General features: G+C 36.4%; 1 protein-coding gene and 1 long non-coding RNA gene across 21 annotated transcripts in view; one reads left to right on the top strand and one right to left on the bottom strand.

Annotated features, from left to right (window-relative positions):
- LOC131491898 (uncharacterized) overlaps window positions 1-11,386 on the bottom strand; it is a 72,557-nt gene extending 61,171 nt beyond the window's left edge. The window contains exon 1 of one of the 2 annotated variants that reach the window (XR_009251712.1): window positions 11,308-11,386. This is a non-coding gene — a long non-coding RNA (uncharacterized LOC131491898). Of the gene's footprint in view, window positions 1-11,297 lie in introns of both variants that reach the window. The other variant, XR_009251713.1, reaches the window with a different exon arrangement.
- KDM4C (lysine demethylase 4C) overlaps window positions 1-16,300 on the top strand; it is a 443,090-nt gene that overhangs the window by 117,952 nt on the left and 308,838 nt on the right. For 17 of the 19 annotated variants that reach the window (XM_058695403.1, XM_058695399.1, XM_058695405.1 and 14 more), the window contains 2 exons: window positions 10,119-10,222; window positions 14,002-14,139. In XM_058695403.1, coding sequence (XP_058551386.1) covers window positions 10,119-10,222; window positions 14,002-14,139 — 242 coding nt within the window. Of the gene's footprint in view, window positions 1-724; window positions 865-10,118; window positions 10,223-14,001; window positions 14,140-16,300 lie in introns of those variants that run through there. The other 2 variants (XM_058695412.1, XR_009251711.1) reach the window with 2 other exon arrangements.

Raw genomic sequence — 16,300 nt, 5'->3', positions numbered from 1 at the left:
TTTTCCAAGGCTCAAACTTTGGTGATTTAATAGCAACATTATGGGTTTAGTTTGTCATATGAGATTGGAATTTAGAAGGAATTCCTTTGTGGGGCGCCTGGGTGGCTCAATCGGTTTAGCGTCTGACTTCGTTTCAGGTCATGATCTCGCGGTCTGTGGGTTCAAGCCCTGCATTGGGCTCTGTGCTGACAGCTCAAAGCCTGGAGCCTGCTTCGGATTCTGTGTCTCCCTCTCTCTCTGCCCCTCCCCCGCTCATGCTCTGTCTCTCTCTCTCTGTCAAAAATAAATACACATTAAAAAAATTAAGAAAGAAAATAAAAGGAATTCCTTTGTAACAGCCAATGTGTTAGAAAATATAAACCAATGGACAGTTTGGAGAAATTTTTATCTGAAGGAAAGAATACATTTTTAGAGTAGATCTGCTCTATCTCTAAAATAATTTAAAAACATTTAATGATTATTTTGGGAGGTAAGATTAATTGAGGTATAATGTGCTTACAGCAAAAGTGACTCCCTTTAAAAATATACAGTTCAGTGAGTTTTGACAAATATGTACAGTGGTGTAATTACCACCATCATCAAGATACAGATCATATCCAATTCCCTGAAAAGATTCTGTTGTGCCATTTCCCAGTTAATCCTTCCCCACAGCCATTGGCAACCATTAATCTGATTTCTGTCCCTAAAAATAGAATTTTACAGTATGTAGACTCCTTTGTCTTCTTTCACTTAGAATAATGCTTCTCACATATGATCATTTTTCCATTGGATACTGGACATTGTATTCAATGGATGCAACCTGATCCTTGAGAGGACTTACAGGATTCTGCACTACCCATGCTGCACAACTCCTAGCAGTATTTTGTAAGTCTTTTTTTTTTTTTAATTTTTTAATGTTCATTTATTTTTGAGAGAGAGACAGAGAACAGGTGGAGGAGTGGCAGAGAGAGAGGAAGACACAGAATCTGAAACAGGCTCCAGGCTCTGAGCTGTCAGCACAGAGCCCGATGCAGGTCTCGAACTCACAAACTGTGAGATCATTACCTGAGCCAAAGTCAGATGCTTTACTGACTGAGCCACCCACAGTACTTTATTAGTCTTAGCAAAGGTTATTATGGGATACTTTTTGGGCTTTAGGGCTTTGTTGGGAGCTCTGGAGTACATGCTTTTTATCATACTACATTTTTATCCTCTAATATGTTTGGGCTGAAAGAATGTTCCAAAGACCATCGTTGCTTGCTTACCACTGTAAAGTATCTTAAAAAACAAACAAAAATATTGTCTTTATTTTATTAAGGAGTTGGCAACTGTATCTACAACTATCTTTGTAGATATTATAAATGAGGTATAGATCATATAAATCAAGTTGTTTAAGCAGCCTATTATAAGTTTGTATTATTGCTCTTCCCTTCTCTTGGATGCTATAACCACAAGAGTTGATTCTTCTTGAAATATATATTTAAACTGTTTTGCTCATTGGAAACTTAGTTTGTTTTTCCAAACTATTCTTCCAGTTTTTTTTTCTTTTATACCTCCAAATCAGATACCATTTCATTGGGAGTTCATTGATTTACCTGTCACAGAAACCCTAATGTGTTACTTGTGGACAGGAGTTGGTATGGGGGAAATAAGTTGTAAAATGGTTGTCCTTACCAATATCCATAGCTTGGAGTGTGAAATAAGTGATTGTCTTCTCAGTCTGGTCTTTCTAGTTGTATAGGGTTTTTACATTAGAGCTCAACTGTGAGTATTAATTTGGAATCCAGGCTGAATGTTGATGTTTAATTTTAAAACAATAGAGTTAGAGAACAATTGGAAGAATCTACAGGTGAATACAAAGTTAAAAGTGAATCCATATGGTTTAACTCAGGTTGTGCTTGACTGTTAGAATTCCTTTTTGGGGAAGAAGTTTGTTACTTGTGACTAGAACTGTTAGGTTTAGGTCAGAAGGCCCAAGAGAATGATACAATTTTTTTTAACCTTTTTTTTGACGGTTGCTTATTTGGGGCGGGGGGAGGGGGGATGAGTGTGGGAGGGGCAGAGAGAAGGGGAGATAGAGAATCCAAGCTCCACATTGTCAGTGCACAGCCTGATGCGGGACTCAAATTCACAAACTGTGAGATCATGACCTGAGCCAAAATCAAGAGTCAGATGCCCAACTGACTGAGCCACCCAGGTACCCTGGAAATGAGACAGTTTTTAAAGCTTCGTAACCATTGACTTTTCATGAAAACACCCCCAGTCAGCTCTCTAGATCTCTTGGGACTGTGATTCCCGCTTCTCAGCTAGGAGGCTGCAGAGACAGTGGAAAAGGAAGATTCATTGAACTAACATGGTGACTGGAGTCAGTATTGTTTAAACGAGTAATAGGGATAAAAAGAATGGTTAATATTTACTGAAATTTACTGTGTCAAGTATACTAACAAGTTTTTTTCTCCCTTTTTTCTTTTCTTTTCTTTTTTCTTTTCTTTTCTTTCTTTCCTTTCTTTCTTTCTTTCTTTCTTTCTTTCTTTCTTTCTTTCTTTCTTTCTTTCTTTCTTTCTTTTTTTACTGTTTGCTGAGTATGTCTTACATACTTCATTTTTATTTTATTTTTATTTTTAAATTTTTTTTTTTTTCAACATTTTTTATTTATTTTTGGGACAGAGAGAGACAGAGCATGAACGGGGGAGGGGCAGAGAGAGAGGGAGACACAGAATCGGAAACAGGCTCCAGGCTCCGAGCCATCGGCCCAGAGCCTGACGCGGGGCTCGAACTCACGGACCGCGAGATCGTGACCTGGCTGAAGTCGGACGCTTAACCGACTGCGCCACCCAGGCGCCCCTATTTTTATTTTTAAATTTACATCCAAGTTAGTTAGCATGTAGTGCAATAATGATTTCAGGAGTGGATTCCAGTGATGCATCCCCTATGTATAACATCCAGTGCTCAACCCAACAAGTGTTTTCTTTAATGTCCCTTACCCATTTAGCCCATCCCCCCACCCACAACCCCTGCAGCAACCCTCAGTTTGACCTCTGTATTTAAGAGTCTCTTATGTTTTGTCCCCCTCCTTGTTTCTATATTCTTCTTGCTTCCCTTCCCTTATGTTCATCTGTTTTGTATCTTAAAGACTTCATATGAGTGAAGTCATGATATTTGTCTTTGTATGACTGACTAATTTTGCTTAGTATAATACCCTCCAGTTCCATCCATGTAGTTGCAAATGGCAAGATTCATTCTTTCTGATTGCCGAGTAATATTCCGTTGTATATATATACCACATCTTCTTTATCCATTCATGTGTCTATGGACACTTGGGCTCTTTCCATACTTGGGCTATTGTTGATAGTGATGCTATAAACATTGGGGTGCATGTGCCCCTTCGAAACAGCACACCTGTATCCCTTGGATAAATACCTAGTAGTGCAATTGCTGGGTTGTAGGTTAGTTCTATTTTTAGTTTTTTGAGGAATCTCCATACTGTTTTCCAGAGTGACTGCACCAGTTTGCATTCCCACCAGCAGTGCAAAAAAGATTCTCTTTCTCTGCATCCTTGCCAACATCTGTTATTGCCTGAGTTGTTAATTTTAGCCATTCTGACTGGTGTGAGGTGGTATTTCATTGTGGTTTTGATTTGTATTTCCCTGATGATGAATGATGTTGAACATTTTTTTCATGTGTCTTTTAGCCATTTGGATGTCTTCTTTGAAGAAGTGTCTATTCATGTCTTTTGCCCATTTCTTCAGTGGATTATTTGTTTTTAGGTATTGAGTTTGGTAAGTTCTTTATAGATTTTTGATACTAACCCTTTATCTTATATGTCATTTGCAAATATCTTCTCCCATTCCGTCAGTTGCCTTTTAGTTTTGCTTATTGTTTCCTTCGCTGTGCAGAAGCTTTTTATTTTGATGAGGTCCTAGTAGTTCATTTTTGCTTTTGTTTCCCTTGCCTCCAGGGACGTGTTGAGTAAGAAGTTGCTGCGGCCAAGATCAAAGAGGTTTTTGCCTACTTTCTCCTCGAGGATTTTGATGGCTTCCTGTCTTACATTTAGGTCTTTCATCCATTTTGAGTTTATTTTTGTGTATAGCATAAGAAAGTGGTCCAGGTTCATTTTTCTTCATGTTACTGTCCAGTTTTCCGAACACCATTAACTGAAGAAACTGTCTTTATTCCATTGGATATTCTTTCCTGCTTTGTCAAAGATTAGTTGACCATATGTTTGTGGGTCCATTTCTGGGCTCTGTGTTCTGTTCCATTGATCTGAGTGTTTTTGTGCCAGTACCATACTGTCTTGATGATTACAGCTTTGTAATACATCTTGAAGTCCGGGATTGTGATGCCTCCAGCTTTGGTTTTCTTTTTCAGGATTGCTTTGGCTGTTTGGAATCTTTTCTGGTTCCATACAAATTTTAGGATTGTTTGTTCTAGCTCTGTGAAGAATGCTGCTGCTATTTTGATAGGGATTGCATTGACTATGTAGATTGCTTTGGGTAGTATTAACATTTTAACAATATTTGTTCTTCCAAAACATAAGCATGGACTATTTTTACTTTTTTTGTGTGTTCTTCAAGTTCTTTCATAAGCTTTGTATAGTTTTCATTGTGTAGATTTTTCACCTCTTTGGTTAGGTTTATTCCTAGGTATTTTATGGTTTTTGGTGCCAACAAGTTTTTTTTTTTTAAATTGAAGTAAAATTCACATAACATAAAACAAACTATTAACCAATTTGAAGTGCACAATTCAGTGGCATTTAATATATTCTTTTTTTTTTTTTTTTAAAGTAGGCTCCATGCCCAATGTGGGGCCTGTGCTCGCAACCCTGAGATCAAGAGTCAGATGCTCTGCTGACTGAGCCACCCAGGCACCCCTAGTATATTCTTATTGTGTAATCATCACTTCTATCAAGTTCCAAGAAAATTTCATCACCCTAAATGGAAACCCTGTATCTATTAATCAGTCATTCTCTGTTCCCTCCCACTTCTCCCTCGCCCCTGACAGCCACTAATGTGCTTTCTCTCTAGGAATTTACATATTCAGAATATTTCAGTATACATGGAATGATACAATATGTGACGTTTTGTGTCTGGCTTCTTTCACTTATCATATTTTCCATTTTATAGTATGTATGGGCATTTAATTCTTTTTTATGGCTGAGTAATATTTCATTGTGTGAATATTAACACTTTTTGTTCATCCATTTATCAGTTGATGGACAGACACTTAGGTTGCTTCTACCTTTTGACTATAGCTAAGTTATTTGTGCATTATCCTTTTGGTTTCCCGTAATGATCCAGTGAGGACAGCCATTGTAGGAAACAGTATGGAGTTTCTTCAAAACATTTTAAGATAGGGGGTGCCTGGGTGGCTCAGTCAGTTAAGCATCCAACTCTTGGTTTCGGCTCACATCATGACCTCACATTTTGCGAGTTTGAGCCCTGCATTGGGCTCTGTGCTGACAACCCAGAGTCTGCTTGGTATTTTCTCTCTCCTTCTTCCTCTTTGCTCCTCCCCTGCTCTCTCTCTCTCTTTCAAAATAAAATAAACAAACTTAAAACAATTAAATTTATAACTACTGTATGATCCAACAATTCCTCTTTTGGATGTATATGAAAAGGAATCATTGTTTAGAAGAGATCTCTCCACTCTCATGTTCATTGAAACATTATTCACAGTAGCCAAGATATAGAAACAATCTAAGTGTCCATTGACATTTGAATGGATAAAGCAAATGTGTTACATGTGAAGACAATGGAATTTCAGCCATAAGAAGGAAATTCTACCATTTGTAACAACATGGATGAATCTTGAGTTGTTACACTAAGTGAAATAAGTCAGACAGAGAAAGACAAATACTAGATGATCTCACATGTGGAATCTAAAAAAACTGAACATACAGATACTGAGAACAGATTTTAGTGGTGGTTCACAGACATGGTGGGTAAGGAAAATGAGTTAAGGTGGTCAAAAGGTACAAACTGAAAAGTTCTAAGAAGAATAAGTTTTGGAGATGTAGTGTACAGTATGGTGGCTATAGTTAATATTGTATATGTGAAGGTTGCTAAGAGAGTAGATTTTAAAAATTTTTATCATATCGAAAAAACTGTATCATTGTCATTTATGATATATCATTTATGATTATGATATAAAATTTATGACATTATAACTGTATCATTAAAATCATTTATCATTACAAAAAACTGTAACTGTATGAAGTGATGGATATTAACTAAACTTATTGTGGTAATCATTTCACAGTATATACATGAATCAAATTCTTACTCTGATACCTTGAACTTATACAATGTTACATGTCAGTTATATCTCAATAAAGCTGGAAAAAAAGAATCCAGTGAGGAAGATAATAATAGCATCCTAATTGTACAGACAGGGAAACTGAGGAGCTGAGAGATTACACGACTGTTCAAAGCTACATGAGTATTGAAGTTGTGTTTAGAATCCATGTCTCAGTAAGACTCAGCAAGTTCTTAACAACTGCTATTCTCTCTTGTTTTGCTGGCCATGTGGACAAGGTGAGGGTGGCTTTAAATATTTCAAACAATTGGATCTTTGGTCTAAAACTTAGCTTTGCTATTTAATACCAGTGAAAAGGTGTGTGTTCATTCAGAGTGGTAAAGGAGAGAGGAAAGTTGATGCTCAAGTAAGCTTGTGTGTCAAGCATCTGTAAGAGGGCATTGGATAAGGTTTATACAAAAATCCCATAGCATAGTTCATGTCTTGTAGTCTGTCTCTCAAATATTCTTACCAAAATATCCCTGTAGGAGAAAAGAGTAAAACCTCACTACCCCACAACACTCATGCAGATTTTGTGTCTTGCTCCCTGATATGTTTGTTTTTATGTAAGAATAAGCCAGGTGACCTAATGTGACAAAAGTAGTTGCTGCAGAAAGATGTGGCAGGTTTATTCTGTGTGTTCTACACCTGGCGTATTAGCTGGTGAAGATGGGTGTGAGGCGTGGCAGTGGGATGCTAGCTGCTGTTTCCACTACTAGATCATTGCAGGGTCAGTGTAGAAGTTTTTTCTTGTTGGAACTTCTTGATTTCCAAGATCATGAAAAGAGTGTGACTAGTAAACTAGAAAATTTTATGGAATGTTATAGTAGTGACATTAAAATATAACTTTTAGAGACCACTTCTTCCAAATAAATTATTCAAAACTTTAACATCAAGAAAGCAAATACTAGAGTAGAAAAAATGCTTCTGAAAGGCATATTTTAAAGGACTTATTTGCAAAAATTTTAACATTTTTTTCTTTTCTTTGTGACTCTTGAAAAACTCAACTTGTCTTAAGTTGAATTTTTTACCCTAATGTTATCTTTTATATCAGAGGGGTTTTTTTTATGTAGGTGATTCCAAAGCATTTTTTAAACTAATTATGAAAGACAGTAGCATTTCTTCAGCCAGCATTGCTCTGAGTTTTTAAAAATACCATTTTGTATCTATAAGTATTCTGATTATATTGGCTTGCTTATATGTTACATAACATACTTTTCATACACTGTGGAATAAGCTATGTACTGCTGTAGATATTTTGAGGTAAAATTCATTTTGAGTTACATGCTTTGAACATAATTTGTGCTGTTTACGAGGTGTTTTTCAGTGATGTAAAATATAATTTTGATAGCCTGTTGTAAATATAAATTCTAAACCAATTCAAGTTTTTTAATATACTGTAAATTACCTTCCTCCAGTGTTTTTCCAATTTAAATTAACTTATGACCAGTCACCACATTGTTCAGGCCCTGATTATAAATCCATATCAAAAGAAAATTAAATAGACTCCTCTTTCTTCATTGATTTTAATTTAAAACTCAATTCATTTAGGATGCACAAAGTTACAGATTCGAAAAGTTTGCTAAATCCACTTGAATTGTAATATTAAAATGTTTCTATGGGTTGTGCATTTGGGGACGACTTTGCTGTCCTTTACTGTCGGTGGTGTAAGACTCAGGACTTCATATTGTGTAGATATGGCCATTACACTAGTGTGGTATTTTCTCTTCATTCACTGAAGTCTGCATTTTTTCATTGGGTTGCTTATTTGGTATAAAGTTTTATTTTCTACTTATGTATAATAAGTATTAACCATAAACAGAGGGCTGCATCAAATGACCATATAGGGCAAAATTATTCTTTTCATTCTCATTGGTATTATAGGGAATAGTAATAGTTCTGTTGTTTCCTTTGGCATATACTTTTTAATATTTCCAACTACTTAAAAAATTCAAGTGCAGACGTTTAAGCAGTACATGCTGCCTTTTTGCAGATGGTTCCTTATAACCTAATGACTATTTCTTGGCTGGCTGATTTATTTCCTTCTGATGAGCACATACTACATGGTAGCATCAATAAAGGCTTGTTTACTTTAAAAATATTCTTGTGAGATACTTCCATGAGGTTAAAATTGTTCATGGAGTTAATGAGTACTGGTAATCCTTTTGTCAGATTCGTCACATGCTTGATCTATTTGTGTGTTGAAGCACAGAGTTAGATAACTGGCATTTCCAGTGGCTTTCTCTTCATTTTGGTAGTGGAGGAGTTAAACAGCATCTTTGCTTCTTCCCGCTTTACTCATGTGCATCCCTTGTTTTCCTGGTGAGTTCTGTTTTCTGTCTGGGTTCTCTCGGATTCTTCTCTGTCTTTCCATGTGTGCCTTTCCCTTCTTGCTTTCCCACTCTCTTTGGCATGGTTGTGTTTCCTTATGACTGAGGAAGGTGAAGAGCCAGGGTCATGCATGCTCATTTTCCTCTAGCTTAGCATAGCTGAATTCATGAGAGTCTGCCTCAGCACTGCAGGGATGGAGTCAGTGGTAGAAAAAAACGACTCTGTTTTGGTCTGTAATATACTGTTGAGTGAAAGGGTTGCTGCATGTTAAGCTTCCTCACTTAAGGGACTCCTCAAAACATTGCTCCCACACAGGCTGGTGGAGCAGGTGTCCAAGCATTTGACTGGTGCTGGCCAGGAAGTTGGTTCAGGAAATTGATAGCAGCTAACCTTTTTTTTTTTTTTTTTTTTTTTTAGTTTTAATTTAAATTCCAGTTAGTTAATATACAGTGTAATATTAGTTTCAGGTGTACAGTATTGTGATCCAACACTTTCACCCAGTGCTCCTCACAACAAGCGCCCTCCTTAATCCCCCTCATCTATTTCATGCATGTCCCCACCCACCTCCCCTCTGGTAGACATCAGTTTGTTCTCCATAGTTAAAAGTCTGTTTCTTGGTTTCTCTCTCTCTCTCTCTCTCTTTTCCCTTTGCTTTTTGTTTTCTTTCTTAGATCCAGATATGAGTTAAATTTCCCCAAAGAACACAAAAATACCAATTTAAAGGGATCCATGCACCCCAGTGTTTATAGCAGCATTATCTACACTAGCAGTTAACTGTTTTAAATTGATCAAAAAGAAACACAGAAAGGTGGGAAACTGCTGTGTTTCTGTTCTTTGCCAGGCATTGGGACAAGTGTATCTGGAATGATCACTTCTAGGAGCCTTTTTAAAATGAGAGATTTCTTTATGAAAATGCATATTTACCTTCCTAATCAGCTTTATTACTTTGCACATTCATCAGTTACAAGGCAGATTGAATTAAAATGTGTTCATTTAAATTTGTAAGGCTTGGGGCGCCTGAGTGGCTCAGTCAATTGAGCATCGGACTTCGGCTCAGGTCGTGATCTCCCAGTCTGTGAGTTCGAGCCCTGCGTCGGGGTCTGTGCTGACAGCTCAGAGCCTGGAGCCTGTTTCGGATTCTGTGTCTCCCTCTCGCTCTCTGCCCCTCCCCCGCTCATGCTCTGTCCTCTGTTAAAAAATAAATAAATAAACATTAAAAAAATAAAAAATAAATAAATTTGTAAGGCTTAGTAATCTTATATGTTATGAAAATAATTTTGGGAGCTCTTTTTGTAAAGAAGGTCTACCTTTAGTGATATACATATGTATTCCTTGGTTTTTAAGAATTCTGACTCTAATTTTTAGTACCGGAGGTTTTTTTTGATGGTGGAGTTGGTCTTTATTTGCATAAAGCTGTCATTCTGTGAGAATACTAGAACGTAAGGTTTACAAAACCTGTCTGAAATTTTATCATAATTGACACGTTACTACTTGTATTTATTATTTCCATTTAGGTTTTTTCCCAAGCAGTTCTCAAGGGTGTGATGCATTTCTTCGCCACAAGATGACACTGATATCTCCCTCAGTACTGAAGAAGTATGGTATTCCCTTTGACAAGGTATATTAGTATTACTCTTTAACATTTCATTTCGTGTGTGTAGTATTTATATTTAAGACAAGTGTAACACAAGCTAATATATCCTTGACTTCAAATATGAATTTTAGGATGTGGGTAGGAAAATTCAGATTTATGTTTTATAACCTGGCAATTATTTGTCTAAATACTAATTTGAAGTTACTTTTATTTCAGGATACATTTACTAGAGATTTCATGCTGGTTATAGTTCACTTATAACAATACTGAAAATAAAATGCAGAACATTCAACAAAATGAGATGTAGCACTTATACACTGAAGTCTTTTATAACATAAAACATAACATAATTTGTATATATGTGATCAATATGTGATTATGAATAACTATATATATATGATCAATTTTTTAAAAACAATTATTATTAGAAGTTTGGTTAGAGTCAATGATTATGACACCAGTATGTTGCTTCTAAACACATTCAGACACAGTACAATGAAAATTTCATTATGGATAAAATTGCCTGATGACTTAATCAGATATTGCTTCTTTGGAGTATTTCTAAAGATTAAGTTCTGTTAAGACTCAGTACATGCTAGATTCTTCTATTTTTGTGTCCATGGGTAGTTATTGGGTCAGAATTATTACAGAGCATGAGAACTTTTATGTGAAGAAGCTAAAATGAAGAAAAAAAACAAAAACAAAAAACTTTTGACCAGATAAATAAAAGCTCCCTCTCAGAGGAGGATTTAGTAATTAGCTCCTTATAGAAACATTAATAAATAGCTATACCCTCTTCATCTTCTTTTTTTCTTCATTTTTAATTTGACTTTTCTTCCTATAATCTTTGCTGTTTTTCACCTCAGAAGTTTTTCACTTGTGACTAAATCTTTACCTCTTATTAATTTCAGGCCCTTAAAGTGCATTCCACCCCCAATCCCCAGCTTTGTTCAAAGTGGAATTTTTGCAAGGACCAGGAATCATTCTCCAGCTTGAGGGGAATCCATGCTCATGCACAAAGCATCTAGCTATATTCACGCATAAGATGAGACATATTTGTCTTGTGTGACAGAGATGCTGTCACCACTGTTTTACTCACATAGTCTTACCCATGACAAAAAGCATGCTTCTGAGATGTGCACTGTGGCAGGTGTGCACAGATGTGGAGAGAGGCTGGTCTTGAACTGCAGCGCTGTCACAGTGCCCACTGTTACAGAGGGCGGGGGGTGTGTCCCTGAGATGGGCCACTGCTGCTGTGGCGCTCTGTCTCACTTGCAGATACCTCTGGGCACTGGGTTTTTTAGTCTCAGACACATCATCAGTGAGTGTTTCTTTTCGGTGGTTGGCATTAGCTTGATCAGACACTTTTATTTAAGTTGGAGTTTTAGAAGACAGAGGAGAATGAGTGAACTAGGGTCTCCCAAGGATAGAAAATCTTTTATGATTTTAGGGCTGGTGATAGATAATTGATCAAGCTGGTCTTTGGAGAAGGGATTATGTGAAGTAGTAGGATTGTGGGATTGGTTCATTTCCCCAGGATTGAGGCCTTGGAACTCATAGCTCCTTTCCAAGCTTTGGGGAGAAGGAGGCAGGTGCCCTCCACCCCTTTCTGGGCTGTGGCTTCTTAATACTCCTTGGTAAATCACCAGATGGCTCTCCTCTGCTCTCTTGAGGGTGGGGCATTTTGTGGCTTCTGAAGACACCAGTGCCTCATCATCTGATTGGCAATTGCAGTTTTTCATATGAAATACTGCCACTTCCCTTTCTACATTGATGAAGGATGTGTGATAACTCTGCTCCTCAAGAAACATATTCTCTGATAATGGTAATGTAACGTGGGACAGAGTAGTGTAGGCTTCCAAATTAAACTTCACAAATTTATTCCTGATTCTGTCACCTGGGAAAATTATGTAATTTTTCTAAGCCTCAGTTTCTTTAGCTGGAAAATGATGATAACAATAGTACCTACTTAATAGGGCTGTTACGAGGATGAAAAGAGATGACCTCTAAGAAGGGCTTTGCATAATATATGTTATACAGAACATATTCTTTCTCCTTACTTCGACCCTCTTTTTAGGCAGTTCTTTCACATTTGGAGAAACATTATTTTCCTCCTTCTTTCAATGTATTTGCACATAATCATATATATATGTACATATATATATGAAAAAGTATTTAATAAACATAATGTATGCTTTTAGATCATGTGCACTTTTCAACTTCCTTCATTATATGGAATTGTGGTGATTGTTTAGTTTTATAGTAAAAGGGACTTATTCTTTTCTGTTACTCTATTTTCTGACCTGTATATTACACCAAAGGCAGTTAATTAGCCTTATATTTTGGTAAACTGGGACTGACCTGTTTCTAGAAATTATACAGAAGCATAAAATTTAGAGTCCCATTCAATAAGAACAGGTGCTCTTTTTCAACATGGCAAGAGCAAGATTTTCTAGGTAGAGTAGAAAAAGATTGTTGGTGGCATTCAGTGGAGCAGGGAAGATAGTCTCCTTATCCCAAAGGCAGCAGCTGCACCCTCTTCCCCCATCTATGTAGGGCTATAAACAGGTGATCAGGGTGAGTTTTGTTTTATCACAAAGTACAGGGAAGTGCCTAGTTTCCAAGCACAATTATAATTAATGAAATTCAGTGAGACCAGGAAAGGAGAGAACCAGGCTGTGTTCTCATGTGGCTCAAAATGATGGAACCGGAACCATGTTGAACACTGATAGCCATTCTCTGCTTGCCAGGTGGCAACTGAGTTGCTGCTCATTGCGATAGAACACCTGCTGGGCTGTCATGGGGGAGAAGATGATGAGATAAATTTCAGGATTGTTGGGAAAGAAAATACTTTTATAACATTTTAGCATCCCTAAAATGGCAACCGAGTTGCATTGTATACAACTGTTATTTATTTATACAGTATGCCTCCTGAATGTTTACATACATGTACATACCCACATATTAATTTCTCAACATTTTAGGACTGAAAATGAACCATGGATAATAAATTTGATAGTCCATAATAGTATAGGTAAATTAAAAAAAAAACACCAAAAAATTTTGTTTTACTATTTTTCTATAGCTCATGGTGTATTTTGTGTGTTTTGGTAATTATAGAAAGCCATGTCTTTAGCCTAATAAATAGGAGTGGAATAAGTATATTTTTCATGTTGGTCTTTAATCTCTGACTGGTTTATTCAAGTTACTTTAATTATATTTGAAGATGCACTTACACATACATATTTGAATAATTCTTTGATAGAAATTTTACTATTAAATGGAACACAGTTAATTAAATGTTTTCTGAATATTATGGAAGAATAATTTGGTGAATACCACCAACTCTTTAGCAATAGAATTAATAGTAAAGCCTGTTGAGCATGCATTATTGAAGTTTTTTTTTTTTAGCTCTAACAAACATCAGTCAAAATATGTCCTGTGAAATAACTCCAGTAACATGATTTTTTAAAGTATTAAAAATATGCACGTTGATTGCTAATATGAACAAATTTACTTGGATAACTTAAAGACAGCTTCAAATAAAATAAAATATCTTTGATTATGGATTGAATGAGGGAATTACATTGCCAGAAGGTCACACCGTGTTTAGAAAAGTCTTTAAAGTTTCCTGAAAAACTATTGAAGGATTGGATAAAGATCTGGGGGAACTTCTTTTATACTAGATAGCTCTGATATCATGGCATTTTTTTTCTTTTTTTAAAATAGGAAATATATTTTAATTGTCTTTGCAATTTTGAAAGTCTGATAATTGAAAATATTATATGTTTTGTACCCTGCAGATCACTCAGGAGGCTGGAGAATTTATGATTACTTTTCCATATGGCTACCATGCTGGTTTTAATCATGGTTTCAACTGTGCAGAATCTACAAATTTTGCTACAGTCAGATGGATTGACTATGGGAAGGTTGCTAAATTGGTAAGTTATGCCTCAAAAATAAGGCATAAATTAAATGTGTATTCTGGTTATTGTGGTGGGAAATCTAAGATCATATGCAGCACTTTTTTTCCCTTCATTGATACTGTGTGCCTCGCACCATGGTAATTTATTTTCAGACTAGATATATTTGTTTTACATGGCATGTGTTATCATTTGTAGCTATAGTTTTCTGTTTTGAGATTTTTGTGGAGAAGTTTACTTTGAGAGGTAATTTTATGCAACTGATGTTTGCTTCCTTTCTTAAAGCCACCAGTTATTTTTTTGTGAGATTTCCCAGTGGCTCCCTGTGGCTCCATGTTAGGTAAAGAGCCAAGTCTTTACCTAACTAAATATGGAATTTAGTTCCATGGCTTAGAAAACAACTACTTATAGATGAAAATGTCTGTAAAAATTATAGTAAGAGGTTGAGGGAGGGTGGTAAGAAGAAATGATTAAAACTTCCCTTAGTGCAGAAATAAATTTCTTGAAAGTAATGCAGAATATACTTTAATAAGAAATGTGTCTTTATGTTGCATTTGTACAGAATTTTGCATTTCCTGCTCAGTATATTTAATTTAGTTCGCATACTGTGTATTTTCATTCACAAGAAACAACTTCCATTAAATTTAATTAATTTCCCCCTGTGGTGTTAAATAGAGGACATCTTCAAAGAGATGGTGGCTTACATTAAGTTGCTTTCTTTCCTATGGCTTTGAAGGCAAGGGTATAGGCTGGCAGAGGGCAGCTATGAATGAAACTGTGTATTTTACGGAGTGTGTAAAATTGACACAGATTTAGTGGAAAATGACATAACAGCTTATGTGGCTGTATCTTGGCCACTGCATGGTATAAGTGAGTGTTTTTCATTCCACATTGATAAAGCTTGTATGTGGAACCATTGTGAACTTAGGAATATATTCAGGGAAAAGAACACCAGGTTTGATTTACATGTGTATTTAGAAAATTACATAATATATTAAAATAAAAGTAGAGCCCTTTGGCAGCCTAGGAACCATTTGTATGGATTTATGAAAAAAGGAAAGCTCCTGCTATTAGAAGACTTTTTCTGTTCTGAGTAATTTCTATTTATGAGGGGTAATTTAGAAAGGAACAGAACTGAACTACTTCTTCCCATTATGGATCCTTCATATTATAATAAACCTAATAAAAAAAATAGGAAACTCAGTGTATGTACCTTGGCCAGCTACCTGCAGTGTTTTCACAGAGAGGTAGTGCTTGGATCTACATTGAAACAGAGCCATACACCCATAGTAATAGCAAGGTATGTTATTTTATGGTTTGCATTATTTTTTTTATTAACAATTTTTTTTTAACATTTATTCATTTTTGGGAGACAGAGCCGTGAGTGGGGGAGGGGCAGAGAGAGATGGAGACACAGAATCTAGAGCAGGCTTCAGGCTCCGAGCTTTTAGCACAGAGCCCAATGTGGGGCTTAAATCCACAAACCGCGAGATCATGACCTGAGCTGAAGTCGGATGCTTAACCAACTCAGCCACCCAGGTGCCCCTGTGGTTTGCAGTTTTAATCATTGACAGAGTAAGTCAGCTATCACAGCTGTTCGGTTATCAGAAAATTAGCTGGTGCTTGTTTACTCTGAGTTTCAGATCTAGTTCACGGTATTGGCCAGATTAGTTTCTCCTCAAGGCTAAAATGTCCTGGGTGGGTTTCCACATTTCTTTGTTAATGTAGAATGGGACTGGGGTGTGACCAAGTAAGAGAGGTGGGCAGTGGTCCTCTGAAATCCCAGCTGACAGAGCCTAGGATTGTGGGACTGTAAGAAGTAGCGTGCTGTGGTGGAGGAAGCAGGGATCTAAGGCCCAACTTTTCTTCTGGCTAGTCATATATCATTAGGAAAATTGTTTATTTTGTTTGTTCCTTCCTATATAAATTAGAAATACCTCTCCACCCATAGATCTGTTATGAGAGGAAGAAAACCTTGGGTATGTGGATATCCATTCATGCTGCATTGATTTGTATCGTTCAATTTAGTTAAGGAATATGACTGTCTTGGTTCTGGAATTTTGCTAGGTACAAAATTGTTCAATGGCTATACTGCAGTTTTGGGTAAATAGTGCACTAGATTGCATGTGTTTGAGATGTTTTTAGGTGTTGTCTCCACCCTTTCCTTATTTTAGTGAGG

This window comes from Neofelis nebulosa, chromosome 12 (genome assembly GCF_028018385.1).
Source record: "Neofelis nebulosa isolate mNeoNeb1 chromosome 12, mNeoNeb1.pri, whole genome shotgun sequence".
NCBI classification, from domain to species: Eukaryota; Metazoa; Chordata; class Mammalia; order Carnivora; family Felidae; genus Neofelis; species Neofelis nebulosa.
Note: the sequence above shows the minus strand (reverse complement) of the source record. Positions and strands in the feature narration are given on the sequence as shown.